Source organism: Micropterus salmoides, unplaced genomic scaffold (genome assembly GCF_014851395.1).
Source record: "Micropterus salmoides isolate LMB-PRFRI ecotype aquatic unplaced genomic scaffold, ASM1485139v1 Ms_hic_scaffold_22, whole genome shotgun sequence".
Lineage (NCBI taxonomy): Eukaryota > Metazoa > Chordata > Actinopteri > Centrarchiformes > Centrarchidae > Micropterus > Micropterus salmoides.
The window spans coordinates 11066100-11084206 of record NW_024041373.1 but is presented as its reverse complement, the minus strand read 5'-3'; the positions used below and the strand labels follow the sequence as shown (position 1 = coordinate 11084206).

Genomic DNA, 18107 nt, shown 5'->3' with positions numbered 1-18107 from the left:
TTATTTACAATAAAAATTTTTTTTAAATATTTCTATTTTTATTTGCTTTCAAGCTGATGTTAAAGTAAGTGGAAATTGTTAATTTGTTAATTTGTCTATAGAACATAGAAAAGATATAAATTCGGGTATGATGTAGGTATGATGCAAAATAGCGACAACAGGCATAAATGAGAAGCCAATGCTTGCAAAAGGTTCCCAGGTATGTATCAAATATGTACAAACAGGCATTGGGGGAATACATACGCTATCTCAGCAGCAGTATGTAAGGAAGAGGTGTGATGCAAGTTCGCGACAATTGGCATTAAGGGGTTAAAGATGGTTGACCATCATTATTAGCACAAAAAATAGCCGTCTGAATATGACATTAACGTAACATACACATCCATACTGATTGATAATTTTTCACTGGCTTGCGTTTCTATAAATGTTGGCATGCTGGGCTGCATGTTTTGTAGTTTTTCCCTGATTTTTTATTGCATTTTCTTGTCTGATTCTCAGTGGATTGTAGTAGTAGTGACCCATTAAAACAGGTCACTATGAGCTAACTGTCACTTTACACATGGTCATTTAATCCATGGTTAATAAGAAAATATCAACTATAGCATCTTTAAATAGCAAGAGTTTCAAGATCTTATACAGCATACTTATAAAGTGGATGTAACAGTAAACCTAAACTTTCTCATTTGTTCCTTGAGATGTCTGTTGGTACAGCGTTCCTGATACTGATGGCCCACAGAGCAACAACAGTGAAGGCCTTCAATAGCCACACTGTGCTGGAAACCGTAAGAATAGAATTGCTTGACCCTCATATGGCTGCCGTCACTTGTGAAGCACAATGGCAGGCTGCAAACATAAAGGTGTTTATATCTTTCCCACAATTTACAATCTATTCAGCATGACTGACTTCACAACTTCCATTTTCCACAACAACAAAGAACCTGCTTTTAGTGTGTGAGTGTGTGCAGTGAGTGTGAAGGATGTGCTGGAGAACATGTAGGTGAGTGGTGTTTGGTTGGCCGACCGGATTAGAGAAACCATGTGAGATGTACAGTGCTATTCTATTAATTTTATGAACTACATCATCTGCACCACAATAAGATTGTGTGCTGTTTGAATAGTTAACACGCTAGCACCAGACCAAAAAGCAAACAGCAAATGATTGATGTGAATGTAATGAGACTGTGTGGGTGCAGCTTCTCTGCAAATACACAAAATGTATCTCAGACTTCGCAGCTTTATCAACTCTACAGGATACTGAAGCTAGTGCCCTCATAACATCGACATATAACATTGCAAATTATCCAGTGCAAATGGGTAGATTAGAGGTCACAGCCCTCGTTTAACTCCATATCCCAGGCTTCACTTCTCAATTTTATAATACTTTTTTGTTTCTGCTGCACTAAGAGAATAGAACAAGCACAGCGATTAGGGTTAAATGCACATGCCTATGAAAGGTCTCTTGGCCTTTGCCATGGCCTCACCTTTTTGTGACCCTTGACCTCTCATCTCCACCTGTGATAGGCTCCTCACAGTTAGCCCCACTCTCATCCAGAGAGACCACGACTACTCTGCATACATATGTAAAAAAAACAACAACAAAAAAACAGATCACAATCTCAATTTAATTACCTGACACAGAGGCTTGCTACTGTGTTTTCTCCTCGTGAAATATTCTAGCATGCACAGCGAAACTCTGAAAGTACAAGCACATTAATATACATTACACAGCCTCCAATCATTTTAATGGCTGTGGAGACACTGAAAGTGATCAGTGGAACAAATAAAAAAGAAGGAAAGAGGAACAGAAAGACACAGGCAAGCAAAGTGGAATGAAGTGTAGCTACCAGTGTACTTACAGAGTGTGAAGATGAAAAAGAGAGAAAGTTGAGCAGTTGAGCACAAGAAGCAATTTTAGACAGCATGAGATTCATCATGCTGTCTTGTCTTAGACTCAACATGACATGACATAACACGGTGAGGAGATCAATAGCATCCATTTACTAAGGTGCAGCTCATCAAATCATCTGGCGCTCCTCCGCCCACAGAAGGAGCTGCGACACACACCGTGGCCTCTAGAGGAGAACAGAGTAATGAAATGTACACTGCAGCCTAGTCTGGATCTTCAAATTTCCAACAGCTAGCACAAACACAACTTCCCCATGCCTCCCCCTGTCTCACTTCCTCCATCTCCTCCACCTCCACACATGAGCAATGGAACCCGAGCTTCACCTCCCCTTCCCTCCTTCTTTCATTCTTACACACATGCGCAGGCTTTAATATGTTTGGCTCAAGTTGCATGTCGTGTGGTCCATTAGGAATCTGAGGGGTGTGAGGCATAGAGACCAAAATATCCACAGCACTCTGTTTCTCTCTCCAACTCATTGACTGAGTGCCTCAGGGTAACATCACAATAAGCGCTCCTTGTCCCTGCTCCCCAATGCAATTCTATAATTCATCTTAATTGAGAAAAACAAGCAAGCAAAGGGCAGCACTGGAAGGATATAAAGTGCAGGTCGTGTATGTCTGGGACTGAGGGACTTAGTGTATGTTTTGTGTCTGTGAAAGGTGAATGTAGGTGCTTACTGTTGCAAACATGTATTCACCTTTCTCCTTTTTTGTGCAAGTGTACTCATAAAAGGGTATTTTTCTCTAATGAGGTTGAAAACAAAGCACACAAGAAAGAACAACATATATATAAAGGAAGTAGACTTTATGTCATCATATACTGATTGTGGCTCAATTGCCACAATGGCTAAATACGTTGAGACAATATGTTATTGATATGAGGCAATATTGTAATCTGGCATATTTTTGATGAAGTGATTTTGGGAAGAAAATGGAAAATTAGACCCTCTGTGCTACAAACAAGGAATGCATTTTATTTCCTACACTCACTGTGATTTTCTTACACATATACTGTAATTTATTCAAGGGTTCTCTGGTTCAGATTTCCGAGTTTAGAGACAGACGTAAAAGGCAGATGGTGTTTAAACACTATCTTGAAAAAGCAGAGTAAATATGATGTCTGAATATCAAATTGTTGAGCAACTTTCAGGCCGATATGGCAGCTCCAATACAGATGGAGCCCTGGCTTTCACTGCACGCATTCAGGCTTTTGCTTCAGGTAAATAGCAGAGAATCCAGATCTTTTGTTCTCTTTATGGCTGTTTCAAGTTAAAAGCAATCTCTAACTGGTTAGCCGAGGCAAATCTTGTGTTTAACATTTATGAATACGAATGCCACTGCTGTTCTAATATAAGATCAATGCATGAAAGCAGGATTTCTACACTGGCTACCCCTGTGCTGAGCATGTACTCCTACCATTCCATTAAAGAGTACATGTTTTTAGAATATGCAATGCTGTATCATTTGTGTTTGTTTTTATTTTTTCATCCACTTTCCAGAGCCTGTGCTATCTAGGGCAGTGGTCAGCAGTTTTAATCAATTTTCAAAACACAGTAGCACTCCCAGCAGGACAGTAGGGAATGGACATAGCAATAATAACACAAAATCTAATCTGAATTATGCTCTAAAGAGATTACGTCCGAATAATCCCCAGAATAAACACAAATGGGGAGGGGGCGCGCTTGTGATCAAACACAGGGAGGAGGGCTGCATCGCCTGTGTGTGGATGTTTTTTTCCTGATGTTGGGATTTGTGTAAAGTTGTGTTTGATTTTGGGCGTAAGAGTGATGACGGTGTTTATTTTGGGAAATGAAAGTATGTCTGAGGCTCAGAGAGTTGCTATTATTAAAGTAGAATAAAATGCTTCCCATTGCCTGACAAAGAGAGATCCCCTCAGTGTGATGAATTCCTTAACATTTTCAGTCACAAAGCCAAATTGAGGACATTCATTTCCAAATGGGATGCAGATTTATTAAAACATATCACCACCCAGTTAGACAAAGACCCATGAAACCCATTATCCATGTTGGGAATGTTGCAAATATGTAGTTTAAACAGTGTGTAAACATATTGCGTTGCACCAGTCTCCTTGAAAAACAAAGATGTAAAAAAACGGCAGGACTTGAGAGTGAACAAGGCATTGTATCTGTGATATCAGCTCACCAATTTATACTTAGAGACAGTGACAATTTTGTGCATTGCGCAGCCAAACACAAAACAAGTACTTTAACTGATCACTGATGTCAGTACAGCTAGAAGTACAGAGCAAGTATGTAACTTAGCTGTACTACAGTGGTTTTATGCCCCTAGAAGAGAATGTAGAACTTGACTTGTTAAGTCAAAATTATAAAAGTAGTTTGACTTTTTGGTGCCTCATGGTGACATCAGAACTTCAGGAAGTCCCTATATCCGGCCATGAAATCCCAGTTCTAGCACGTAACTCCCCATAAAACCATTAGATGCAATTAGATTTCTGTTAGTGTATGGATCTGGTAGGTAGAGTTTTTTACTTTGGACACAGCCAGGCTAGCTGTTTTTCCCTGCCTCCAGCCAAACTGACTGCCTGCTAGCTCTTGCTTAATATTTAGTGCACAGATATGAGAGTGATATTGATCTTCTCATCTAACTCTCGGCAAGAAAGCCAATAAATGTATTTCTCAAAATGTTTTGCTATTGCTTTTATGCTAGCCACTAGAAGCTATAAACGTTTACAGTTCCAAACTGTTTTTTGTTTTGTTTGATTTGCTCGATTTACTGCAGGGTCTTTGCTGTGGCTTTCCTGGTGCTGACTCTGTGTGGTGAGGGTTCAAGGATCAGCGTGGACAGGGCCGTAGCAGACCTTGAGGTCACCGGCTGCCTTTCTGCTGATCCCACTATTGTTCAGCAGCTGCATGGCTGCACCACTCCAAGTCTATTCAGAGTCTATTCAACAGCTTCAGCTAAGTGCAATAGAAGACCCTGGTCTATTGTCTGACGCCAAGTCTGTTTGAGCTGCACCAGAATGCTCACTTCATCTCCCAGTGAGTTCAGAGAAAAAGATATGGCTCAACAAATGGGGGCGGATTTACACAAGTAAAAAAGACACGTTAAATACATTCAGGCTGACTCCTGCTCTCAAATAGAGAGCTGCTTGACCTCAGTAACCTTTGCAGAATGTCAAACCACACTGTATAACCCCTGTTTGCTGCACAACACTCACACATACACTTAGTTACAGAAAGGTGGTGCTGAAGAACGAGGGAAAAAAGAAAAATCACTTGTCCACTACATTCATGACAAACATCCTATTAGTGTCAACACTTATTTTGTATTTCTGTAAGCATGTAATGTCCGCTAGCTTTATTTGCATTTCTGTTCTGTTGCGGTTATGAAATAAGAAGCAATATAAACATTATAAGGCATAAATGGGTAACAAGAGACAAGACAAGAGAACGTCAGTGATGACAAGTTAGCTCTTCCCCAAGTATTGGGTAAGTGTATGATCATGCACACAAAATGGCCATATCACACTCAGTAAAAAAGCCATCTGGAGGCATCAGCACTTCTATGAGCAGAATTAAGTCAGAGTGCAATGACTTTCTCGTTTAAAGTGCCTCCAATGAGCACCATTACTACCTTCCCAGAATGCAAATGTGCTGTGGGCCAATTAGAGGTTCAGCCAATACCAATGTAAGCCCATAAAAATCCACCCTTCCATAATCATTTGGCAATTTGACTCATGGGTAAGATTGGAACACCGGCCTGTAAATGTGTCATGATTATGACTTTGTGCTTAAAATGAATGGAGGAGCTGTGTATTTCATTCCCACAGTGCTGGAGCTGGGCCATGCATATGTTAGTGTCAGTGCTTCTAATGAAATAAATAGACTTGTGATAGTACTTATTAGGCCTCCATAAGTGCCAGGTAAAGACAAGGGCCCTGTGGTGGATCAAAGGCAGTTAAACGTCTCTTTTTAGATATCCACCTATCAAGAGGTATTTAGGGGGAGAGGGGGTAGCTTTTTTGTTTGTGGAGACAGACGCCCTCATCCAGGATCCCTCTGTGTAATTACACGCCACAGAAGGCCTCCATTCCTCTCCTCTTCACAGAGAAAGATGAAAGACAAGAGAGACAGGGGCATGTAATCGCTCCTCTGACTGAAAGAGGGGGAGAAGAGGTGAGGGACACCGAGAACAGAAGGACAAAAGGATGGTGAGTGGTGGTGGGGTTTTAATAAACCTCCTCTGTCTCTTGTTTACAGAGTCTCTCCTGGCTCTCCTGCTTTCTCTCTCTCTCTCTCTCACACACACACACACACACACACACACAAACTTTGACTGAGACTTTCATTATTCTCAGAGTTGCCTGTTCTTCGCCTCTGGACAGATGTGTAAATTGTGCTAATGTAAGGCCCACTGCTGGGAGCTTTAGAGGGAAAGAGATTTACACACTCCACACCACTGTATAACTGTCACTCACAAACTCACACTCATGAGAGCATAAAGAGGGACTGCCGCAAGTGACAACATCTCAGTGCACACACTCACCAGAACCACACGCACGAATGCAGGCAATGATCCGCACAAACACACACACACAAGCACACTCTGGTACTGAGGCGTGGGTGGACGATGACATGCGCACGTAAATGTTCTATTTCCTTCTGCCATTCATAGCCTTCTAGCCTAAATCTAACAAAAATGACACACCCCTAATCTAAGCCCTTAAAAGCAAGGATGGTGTATTGGTGAGGGGTGTCCGACCGATTTTGGTGGGCTGCCTGGGCCAAAAATGTCAGGGCCGATTTTTTGTCCCAGTTCAGCCCTGTACCTGTTAACTATCTTCCGTTGCTTGTGAGGTTTAGTAGAGCTGGTAATCTGAGGGATCCTTTGTGTTGTTTCTTTAAAATTTTGGTAAAATCTGTTGTTTGGAAACAGCAAAGTGCTTGTGATACAACTGAGAGTAATGTGAGAAAAGAGAATGATATGTGACGAAAGTCATCAGGCAGGATTTAAACAAGCTGCATATCAATTAGGCTACACAGAATGTACTTTAACTATTAAGTCATTCCATTCTTTTCCAAAATCAATTAAGTTGAGTAAGAGAAAGTTAAATAATTTGTTGCTTGAAGAGAGTTAGATGAGAAGGTAGACACCACTCTCTTAAATATGAAGCTACAGCCAGCGGCTGGTTAGCTTAACTTACCATAAAGACTGGAAACATGTGGAAACTGCTAGCTGGCTCTGTGCAAAGGTAACAAAATCCTCCTGTCACCAGCTCTAGACCCCACTAATTGACACATTCTTTCTTTTTTGTTTAATTCAAACAAAAAAATAAGCATAAAAATGACAGGTTATGTGCTGCAGTTGTTAAGCTAACTGATTGGTGGATGGAGCATTACATATTTACCATACAGTGACGGGAGCGGTGTCAATCTTTTCATTTAACTCTCAGCCAAAGACCAAGCAGCACTGTTGGACAAAACAATCAATTTATCTAATCACTATCTTCTGACATTTAATAGACTAAACTTAGTTGATTTTGACTTATTTGATTAAGAATAATCAAAAGATTAATTGATAATAAAAATAAAGGTTAAATGTTAAAGGTTTTCTTACTTGTGGTCACAACTCTGCCAAGTTTCAATCAGTTATTATCAGACAGACAGAAAGAGTAGTCGTCGGTCAACCACTGTAACCGACGACTACTCTTTCTGTCTGTCTGATAATGCTGAGGCCTGAGGGGTTCCAAACAACCCATCTGCCTGGGAATCTGCCAGTCCGTCTGTCTGGCTGGCTGGCTCTCCACAGGTATGTCTATCTCTCCCTGCATGATCCATGTTTCTTTTATTAAGTCGTGTAAGAGGAGGGCAGGAGCTGGCTGCAGCGTGAAGGTTGAAGCTATAGACAGAGAATCACCGCTCAGTGTTTAATGACCCACTATAACTATACCTATTCATCTCCCCTGGCAGAGCTGTGAAATACCATGGAAATGGTCCTCTGCTGAAGATGGTGCATCACGCTACAGCATAACTCTTCAGCCTTCAGTAGCATGATTATATGAAACCTGTTTCCCCGGCTGCTTTTCATGGGTAAAAACCTTCCTTTGACACAAAAAGACACAGGGAATGCTTCACTACAAATTAATCTGGTGGCTGTTTCACATAATGACGTCAAAGGGCAGTCACTGCACCGCTAACACATAAACTAATCAAGCAGAAACTTCAAGCTCACATCTATTCTCTGAGGTATTAGGTACTTTCTCTAGCCACACGCGCATGCACACGAACACGCACACACACACACACACACACACACACACACTCTCACTCACTCACTCACTCACTCTCCACCTCTTGTTGCTGAGAGGATTGGAGGCAAGTGAAGCTGAGCAACAGCAGCGGCGAGTCAGAGCAGAGACACCCAGAGTTAATGAACCCTCACCAGTCAGCATGGCTGTCCATCTGCTTTCATAATCCCCATAAACAGCAGGCCACAGGCGCTGCCCAACCAGCTACACACACACACACACACGCACACAAACAGCACATCATCATCCTAAATGTCCTACGTGAAGAATGAGGACTGCACATAATGCTTTATGTGTGTGTGTGTGTGTAGGATTGGGTGTTGCTGGAGGGAGAAGGGTGGGGTCTTGCATGTCCATTATAATGCCTGTGTGCCTAAGCTCAGCTCACCAGCTAATCTAAGCGGAGTGGCGGGAAGAGGTGAGCGTGAGGTCGGCTGCTAAGCCCATCTGGTCAGCAGCAGGTAAGAGGTTTGAAACACACACCCGCTGACACACTTGATGCGCGTGTGAGCTCATACACTTAAACCTAACCTTAATTACATGCTAGGTACATCTGCCACATTAGATGAGATGCCGCAATTTCTCACATGGCGCCCATTTAAAACGAAGCCTAACTCTTCAGGGGCTGATGCCTGGTAGCATTTTGTAGCGTGCACCGCATACACCTGGCGTGGTGAATGAACCAGGAGGATAAACCAGGTTTCCTCCTGTGCAATCAGAACGGCTGCCAGATCGAAAGGGATGGGTGTGCGTGGGCTGTGTGCTGATTGAGACTGGGAGTGTGACCCCACAGTGACCCATGCAGAAAAGGGAGTAATATCTAAGTAACACGGCTGGCTTCCCATCAACGTGCACCCCGCGCACATACACACACTCACGCCAAACATACAAACCAAGCCAAGAGGAGCCTGTCAGCCCTTGATTAAGACTTGCATCCAAGGCGAGAAACAGAAACTTTACTGTGTGCTTGGAGACTCCCAGTCAAAGCCTCTCTAGGAGAAGTAAGAATTAAGTCCTGGAGCTGAAGACGGGTGGAGGAATTAAAGGGTGGATGAGGGCAGATTTTCTTTTTTCAGTTTTCTCTTTGCTATGGTTGTGATCCAAGAGTGTCTGAGCAGAAACAGGGATTATTGCCCCAACTGTGCGTTTATATGTGTCTGCATATGTTTCGGGGATGGAGCTAGATATTGCATAGGAGCTCTTTTTCTTTAGCACAGTCTTTAAAGCTCAAACTGAAGAGAGGAGAGGAGCAGAACAGAAAGACAGGAAAAGAAAAGGGAAGGGGAGACAAGGAGAGGAAAGGCAGGAAAGGAAAAAATAGAAAGGAAAGGAAAAGAAAGACAACTTAAGGAGAAAACAGGGACAGAGAAGGAAAGGGAAAGTAAAGGATAGGAAAGGTCTGGATGTGCCCTTGTGGACCTCTGATTAAGTGGCCAATCACAGCTCCATTACTGACAGGGGCAATGAGCTTAAGAGACAAACATGGTGCTTTAACACCATGTCAATCACTACATTAAATAACACCACAGCACTTCGCTGACATGCAGCCAATCACACAGAACCCACCAAGCCCTCTCTCCTCCCTCCTCTACGCACACTCGCAAATACACTCATTAAGCAACATTTGCCTTGATTTAAAACACAAGGGGGGCGGGGAATGTAAGTTGTTTGAAAGTCCTGCTGTTGCCTAGCTGCCTGCCATGCAGACAGAAGGACGCAGGATCATTTCCGTTCCCTCTCTGAGCCGGAGATATGTACACGTACGTTCAATACGCCCATCTCTCCGGGGAGGTCTCTGTGTCATTCCCCTACTTTAGACACACCAGCTGCTTGGTGTGTGATCTGCAGTGTTAAGAGCCCCTTCCCACCTTGCACAAGCCCCCAGTGGCACCCACATCCACTTACACACAGGCATGACAAAGCTCCCCTCGCTCCCCTCCTTTACCTACCCACGACTACCGAAACACCCCCCCACATTTATAAGTACCCTGAGGGCAGATGGGACCCTAATAAGCGTTACACTCAGAGAAATGGGATTCTTCACAGTGCCTTCTAAAGAACAATTCCCATACTCCGCCAGAGAGCTGGCTGGTAAAAAAAATGATGGAGTGAGTGAGATATGGATGACAGAGGTTGGTTGGTATATGTGAGACTATAAAGCTATAAATACACCTGATGAGACTATCAAGAGATTGCAGGAAGAGGAAGGGGAAATGGGGACAAGTGGAGGCAATATATTAACGTGGATGTGGGGGAATGTAGTTTTATATGCCGAATGTGTAAAAAGGAAGTCAGAATAACAAAAACTTCCATCACCTTCTCTAATACAGCACATTTCCTCTCCTGATGGAAAGTGTATTATTAACACACTTTAAACAGAATTTTCCTCCAGTTCTCCAAAGCCCACATGGCACACTCAAACACAAACAGACACAAACACAAGCATTAACAGATTGGCTATGGTCTAAGCTTTGAGTGGACTTGGCTCAACTGCCTTTTCAAGACAAAAAAGCCTCTACTAAGAAGATGAGGGGGAATCTACATGGCCTGAGAAAAATCCCCTTTTTAAACGAGAACTCACGTAGAGCACTGGACCACAGCACAGCCAATCAGGTGCTGGCGCTGCCTCTGATATTTGGACCTCAGTGCAACCACTTTTACCAACTGTATGTATGTGTGTATGTGTCTATCTTAGGGTAAGGGGGTTGTTCAAGATCTGGCGTGACCCCCCGCAGTGAATCCTGATCCTATTGGTCACGATGCTCAGAGTGCTGCTGAGATCTTAAATGAAAATTCCTGCACTCATTCATGCCTCCCAAGTGACCCAGCAGGTCTTCTACCATTATACACATCTACATGCTCTCCGTCAGAGGATGTGGCTCCATTTTGCATATGTGGGTGTGGGTGGGTGGATGTGTGGGTGGATGGTGTATGTCAGATGTTTAAAGATAAAACAAGGTGTGATCTTTACCTGTCCATGAGTGGTTGTGTAACAGTGACAAAGCATGAACACACACACATATTTTATAGCTCCTGTTGAAGTTGTGAATGAGTTCTGAGTGTGTGTGTTCTAGTCCTGACACACCCCCACCTCCCCCTTTACCCCACACAAAGGGGCAGAAAAAGCTCTCTGGAGTCGCCTATTCATCTAAAGCACAATGGAACCCCACAGAGGTTTTCTTCCTGTTTCCCTGTCTGCCCCACCCATCTCCCCCCACAGATCAGGATGGAGGGGCAGGGGGTACCCTGCCCTGCCGGCCCAGCAGCAACTCAGCTCCCATCTGCCACCGAAACTATCCCTCCTCCACCCCCCCGGTGCACCCATCCACCCATCCATCCCCCTCTCTCACTCCAGCCTCACTCACTAGCTATTTGAAGACCTGTGCCAAAATCTTTGTGCCTTGTTTCGAAAACGTCACCTTCGAAAGTTATTGACGGAATAAAATGAATTTTGTGATTACTACTGAAATAAAATAGTTTGACCTTGGGATAAACAGCTTGGTCAAAAAAACATTTTTAAATTTCAAACATCAATGGCTTTAAATGTTTGGATTAAATTGAAACATTCCTGCATTTTATAACTGTTTTATGTGAAGGCACCCAGGTAGGAGAGACCATCTGGTGTGAGATAAATAAGACATTTTTAACCACAATCCAAGCAGGCATTACATGGAATATTCAAATAGCTTCACTTGATGATAATTATCTACAGTATCTTTGTACACGTTTTAAATAACACACAGAGTTAGCTGGCAGGCTCAGCAACATTGATTAAATCACTGTTATCCCAGATTCTAAATACTGTGCGAACATTGTCTTTGCAGAAGTGCTTAAAACTATATTCATCTCACGTCTGCCAATCTCTGCTCGAAACCTTCTTCTGCTGCTAATTCCTCTTTCCATTTTTTATAGTCCGCTCCCTCTTCCATTTACCTCGCTGTTCTCCCCTCCTTCAGAGCCCTTGCTGTTTGCTGCAGATTTATGGTCCGGTCTAACATGCACGGTATTGGCAAAGCATTAAACATGTCTACTCTTAATACTGTGAGCTCTCTCCATCGATAAGAGCCTTAATAAAAACATCCCCCTAGTGGATTTGTGTGTCTTTTTCACTTTCCACCCTCCGCTTCCCTCCTATAGAATATCCTTCTCCATTAACCACTGTTTCTTCTGCTGCTTTGCTAGCTTTAACCTGGTCCTGCTGCACATCCCTTGCCTTTCCTCTCATTCTTTTTCACATATGTCTCCCCCCTCTCACCGCCTCGTTCTCTGGCCTGTGCCAGAGGTTTAATGACGCTTGAATGCCACTGCTAAGGCGTTTTTCTTCTTTGCTCTTTTCTCATAAAGGATATTTAAAAGCCATGCCCTGAGATCAATCTATCTCAATGTGTCTCTCACAGATTCATTTCTCTTCTATCTCCACTTTCTGTTTTTTCCTCTTCACTTTCAGATGGATAGCATTACCCTGTGTAACCCCTCTCCTTGTTTGGTTCACACACATCCCCTGTAACAGCCCCCAGCAGCAATTGGCACACTTGCTCGAACTGCCATTCTTGTATCTAGTCTATAAATGCCTATTGGTACCCTAAAATCCTTCACTACCCCCTGTAGCCATCCGGGTCAGTTAGGCCAGTGAGAGCCAAGCAGCTGTTCTCCTCCCACTTCTTTCTCCTTTGCTGTCTCTGATGTCAAGAATTTGAGCATCATAAGCACATTTGAAATATTAACAAAGACCACTTTGCACGTATGAATAATACAGCAGAGAGGGCAATGGCTGGCCAGCGATCCCATCCCCTGCCGCCTGACGGCCATAAAACTAATGCACTGCTTCGGGACAGAATGTGGCCTGGACTGGTCTGCCAGCAGGACTTGCCCGAGGAACTAGTCTGGCCCATGGCCTGGCCCAAAGAGAGCTGTCTGTCTGTTTATTTATCACGGTGCCCAACCACCTGTCCAAATCTCTGCAGATGCAACAGCCTGGCAGCCCTTTTGTTATGACTACATGTTTTAGAGACACTTTAATCTAATCTGACATCTCAATCTGTTGAGCGTCTTTGAAGCCAAATCTACTTTGGTGTTTGTTTGAGGTTAGCTTGGTTGTCACATTCCCTTCTTTGTACACAATTCATACTTTTTCTATCGGAAAATTACAGAGTTCTTTTGACCAAACTGTAGAGCTGGGCAACAAATATTTCAGTAGCCTTTTACTAGCTCACATATAATATTAAAGAATGTGAGTCTTCTTGCAGCCGTTGCACTGCTATTCAGAAGCGAGACGATTCCCACACTTTACACAAATGAGACAACTCATCCTAGAAGAGTGTCACTATTCATTCAGCCCTCTATGGGAGTGTCTAACATGCTACGCTCCCTAACTCTGAACACACCACTGCTCCGTCGCTACCTTTACCATCGCTCTTCTCCTGTCTTGACCTCCCAGTCTGGATGCTGTTCTATTGTGCCTTTCCCCCCTCTGGGCTTACTGAGAACCTGCTCGTCTCCACTTAATCCTGATGTGTCACAACCTGCATGTAAACCCACTTCCCGTATGTCGGTTTTTAAATTCTGATAAAGTCATTCATAATGACACGCACACAGAGGCAGTGGACAGCAGGGTAGCTACTCCAGACAAGTGTTCCTGGCAGTAATTAATGTGCATGTCAACACAGAAAGAGGAGCACCATAGCAGAAATATGAGCTCAGCACATCCACAATGCAGGCAGAGACCGGGGCAGGAGGGATCTGAGGGGAGGGGACAGAGGAAAGGTATACACACAACGGGAGAGAAGATAAATGCAATCTGTCTGTCCCATCATGCATTCCCTAAATATATCTCTGTCTTCCTCTCTCCCTGACTGAAACTTTACTGGGGCACACTGAGCTATTGTCCCTTGGTGTCCCCCTCCTCCCGGCTCTTCTCCCCTAACAGGACCTCATTGCAATCCTCAACAGTTTATATCAACCTTTCTCATGCAAGGATTTCAGAGTGGTCCACAATTTTAATAAACGTAAGCTGCTTTTCTGCTCCGCCTGTTCAGGGAATAATACACACACAAGGACCTTGGGATGAACGGCGGGGGTTCTTATTGGCATTCAAAGAAATGGCTACAGACCTGGACAGACAGTCAGTGTGTCCTCCAAAAGATTACCACTGTAACTGAGTTTTGTTGAGACTGAGACTTATGTGTTTCTTGGAGTGATCTTGTAGCAAAGCTTGTGTAGACTCGGCACTCATTGTTGTATGCATTGTTCTTTTTTTCCTACTGTAAACCGAGCTTAATCCACAATCCGCTAAACCCTCAGATTTCTGTATTGTATTTCAATCTGATCTGGCACAGGGAAGGGAGGAAAACTCCAGGCTAAACTACCACTAGGCCACACTGGGTGAAATCATTAATCTAACACTGGAGACAGGCAGCATCACCTTGGTGCCCAGGTCCTGTCCCATCAGCTCACCCACAATGACCTGCCCTGTGTACCAGGTGATTTCATCTCCCTGAGAGCTGCTTCAGTCTTTGACAGCATTAAGTCTGGGCAGTCCACCTGATCAAAGGCTGCTCTGTTCAGACTGAAATACTATGTCTAATAAAATAATAATTAAAAAGGTATAAATTCTTTATAATGATGTTCCCTATTTCAAAAACTACTTGTACACCAAAGCTTGAAACAAGTGTCACTAAATTTAGTTGCTGTATCCCGAACAAAAAAGAATATCTTCCCCCGAAGCACTTCAAGTGCTCCGTCTTATTCCTCACAAGGCTTTTCTTTTTCTTTTTGGAGAGGCCAAGAAGCCACGGAGCAAAACCTTAATTACTCCCTGCGCACCGGGGGAGTTTGATTTTTCCGCTTCAAGTAAAAAAGAGAGCTCTGAACTCTACTGTAAGGCTGAATGAAGCCTTTGCTGTGGGTAAAAAAAAGTGCTTGTCAGCAGAGGACCCCAGACCTCTGCACTGCTATAGGTGTAGCCAACTAGATATTCCAAGTCTATTTTAAATTCCCACGGACTGAAAGTTAGGGAGTGAAAGAAACTTAGAGGTTGGACACATTAAAAAGTAGAAAATCTGATTATTTTGTAGTTGTTTGATTTGATCTGTTCAAAACTAAATGAAATACAACCTGTGTGTGTGTGTGTGTGTGTGTGTATGTGTGTGTGTTTTGGAAATGTCGCGCCAGTACTTCACAATGATGACAGCGCGACTGATTTTTAATTTAAAAACTTACCAGTGCCAGACACGACATATCCCCCGACCAGGAAGAGAAGAACCAGAGGAGCGAGACCTTGGTCACGCTGCATCCGAACAGAGAGCATCTTTTCCGGCTACGCCGTTGCGAAACGTCCACACAGCGTGACCTGCGGTGTTTTTTGGCACACCGGGTGGCTCTTGTCCAACAACGTCTTTAACCCTGTAAATTTCTCAGAAAAGAGTGAAATACCAACGACCCCAGTAAATGATGTTGGATGTCGTTGTTTTTGTAAATAGTTCACTCTTGGCTGTTGACGCAAACAGACTGCAACGCTCAGAACACATCCATCACCAAGAAGCTTGTGAATGTCCAGGAAACACTGAAAGGGTGTTAATTTCCGCCCCTAATCAAAGTTTGAAGAGGTCCGCATATATCACAGTCTATGGATATAAAGAAACAATTTGTCGAGACTATTCCTGGTAGATTTCATTCCCAGCCTCACTTGTACGCTGCTTGACTGGGAGCCGTAAGCGCAGAAGTCACTGAAAAGTTTGACGCATTTCTGCTCTGAATGGAGAGATTAAAGTAGTCAGGAGCGTCCGATCCAAAGACAAACTTGGTTTGCGACCACACCAAAAAGTACCACAGGTCGATGCTGTCAGATTGCTGCGTACATTGCAGGCTGGACTCTCGAGTCTGTTCCGGGCCCCCGGGTGTCTTGTCTCGTCCCCGTCCGCAAGGTGTAAACAAGAACACGGGGATCAACGCGGAGCACAATGCCAGCCTCCGGACTACCAGCCCCCACCTGGCCAATCATATACCATCCTACTCCTCCTCTCAGAGTGAAGGCTGAACAAGTGAAGGTAAATTAGTAGCAAGCGAGGAGGAAATAGATGGGAGGGGAGAGATAGAAAACCCGGACCCTAGAGCGTACAGCACCGGTCGGGATTTAATAGGCACCAAAGTCTCACTGCAGACAAGTGAGGTTTAGTTTGTGAGTTTCTTTTATTAGAATCTATCTATCTATCTATCTATCTATCTATCTATCTATCTATCTATCTATCTATCTATCTATCTATCTATCTATCTATCTATCTATCTATCTATCTATGTAGCCTATGTTTATTTCAAATCTAGTCATGCAGTAAAGTAGACAGTGCCCTGGGCTATACCTTATATGAATAGTCTGTGGATAGCTATCTTGAGTCTATAAAAGAAGTCCAGCAGCACCAGTCTTGGTTTATGAGACTTATTATTTCCTGTCAATCCATCCTTCCCGCATCCCTGGGTCACATTGTACTCCAGGTGGCCACAAGAGAGCACCCTTTCATAAATGAGCCAACCTCCAATGAGGACGCTGGAGCCTCAGCAGAACTTTTCATTATCAAAGTCATGTTCCTGGATGGTGCTGACAGCGTCTGATTGGTGAGTGGATCCCTCAGGGTGCACAATGAAGAGGTGAGGATTGTTTTGGCATTGAAGTTGGATACTATAATGGTGCTTATTTTTTGAAGTACAGCTAAATTCATCTTTTACTTTTAATATCAGAAAAATATATTTATTTGTTGCGTTTCTAACAGTGGCAGTTTCTGTAGGTGTCCCTCTCTTCTTTGCCTATGTTGAGCCACAGCAACATTCTCTTCTCATGCTAACTACTAATTTTCTCTTCAATTTATTACAATTAAAAACCCTCTTGCTGATGCTTCTGGAAGCTTTAAATGTAGGCTATCCCTTCCTGTGCACTTGAGAGTTTTCTGTGAGAAGCCTACACAAAACTGAATTGTGGAACAGCAAATTGCTTTCATTAGTTGGGGCATATGAGGTACAAATGGGTGACAAATTAAATTAAGGACCTGAATAAATGTGCCCATACAGTGAAATGGTTTGATGAGAATGAAAACTATGTGAGTCATTTGTTACATGAGTGAACATCTGCAGTATTGGAGATATTGGAACAGCATGTGATGAACTTTCAGACCAGTCTCAATTTTGGTGAATAAAAAAACACTCTTATTAGTCTCTGTTGTCTTAAAATTATATTTTATTAAAGAATAGAGGCACCCAGAGATGAATCCCACAGTGGTGCAGTGGAGTTTCCTTGACAAACAATCATTCCAACAGTCTAGTTAGACCCAAGAAAACAAGGTCACAAGTAGAGGTGTGTACAGCTCTTCTTTGTTCTCTTGTCTAAACAACAGAATCTCCATCCAGCATAGCAAGATCTTGAGACTCCCCAAGGCCTTTTAACAAAACTAGACAATCTGAACCTCCGCACATGCTTGACAGAGTATGTAAAAGGCTAGGGTCAGTTAACCATGGCAATGCAGATACATTTTACACCTAAAAGAAACCACAGAGTGTTAGACAGCACTCTCCACCACCGACATCAAAACACCAAATGTGGGGATCTCTTAATGTTGAAACTTAATGTTGTTGTTTTTTTCCTTTAATTTGCCACCCATATGACTTGGTGATAAAGAGTATAAAATGTATTTCTATGAAAATGTCACAGATTATTACTTCCTGCCTTGCTCCAACATAAGCTCTATGGGTAGTATCACTCTCTGATGACTCCTACTGAGCCTAGCATTCATTCCTTCTGTTGCTGAGTCACATTGATGGTCAGGGAGAGGAAGGTTTATCCTGGCATGACTTGAGATTGGATTAACACTGTTAAGATTAAATAAGTAATACTTAAGAGTAAAACTGAGTGATGCCCAGAGGTTTAGGC

General features: G+C 43.1%; 1 protein-coding gene across 1 annotated transcript in view; it reads right to left on the bottom strand.

Annotated features, from left to right (window-relative positions):
- unc5b (unc-5 netrin receptor B) overlaps positions 1-16228 on the bottom strand; it is a 51071-nt gene extending 34843 nt beyond the window's left edge. Inside the window, exon 1 of the mRNA XM_038737190.1 lies at positions 15413-16228. Within this exon, the coding sequence (XP_038593118.1) occupies positions 15413-15500 (88 nt within the window). The 5' untranslated portion in view covers positions 15501-16228. The remainder of the gene's footprint in view (positions 1-15412) is intronic.
- Between the last annotated feature and the right edge of the window lie 1879 nt (positions 16229-18107).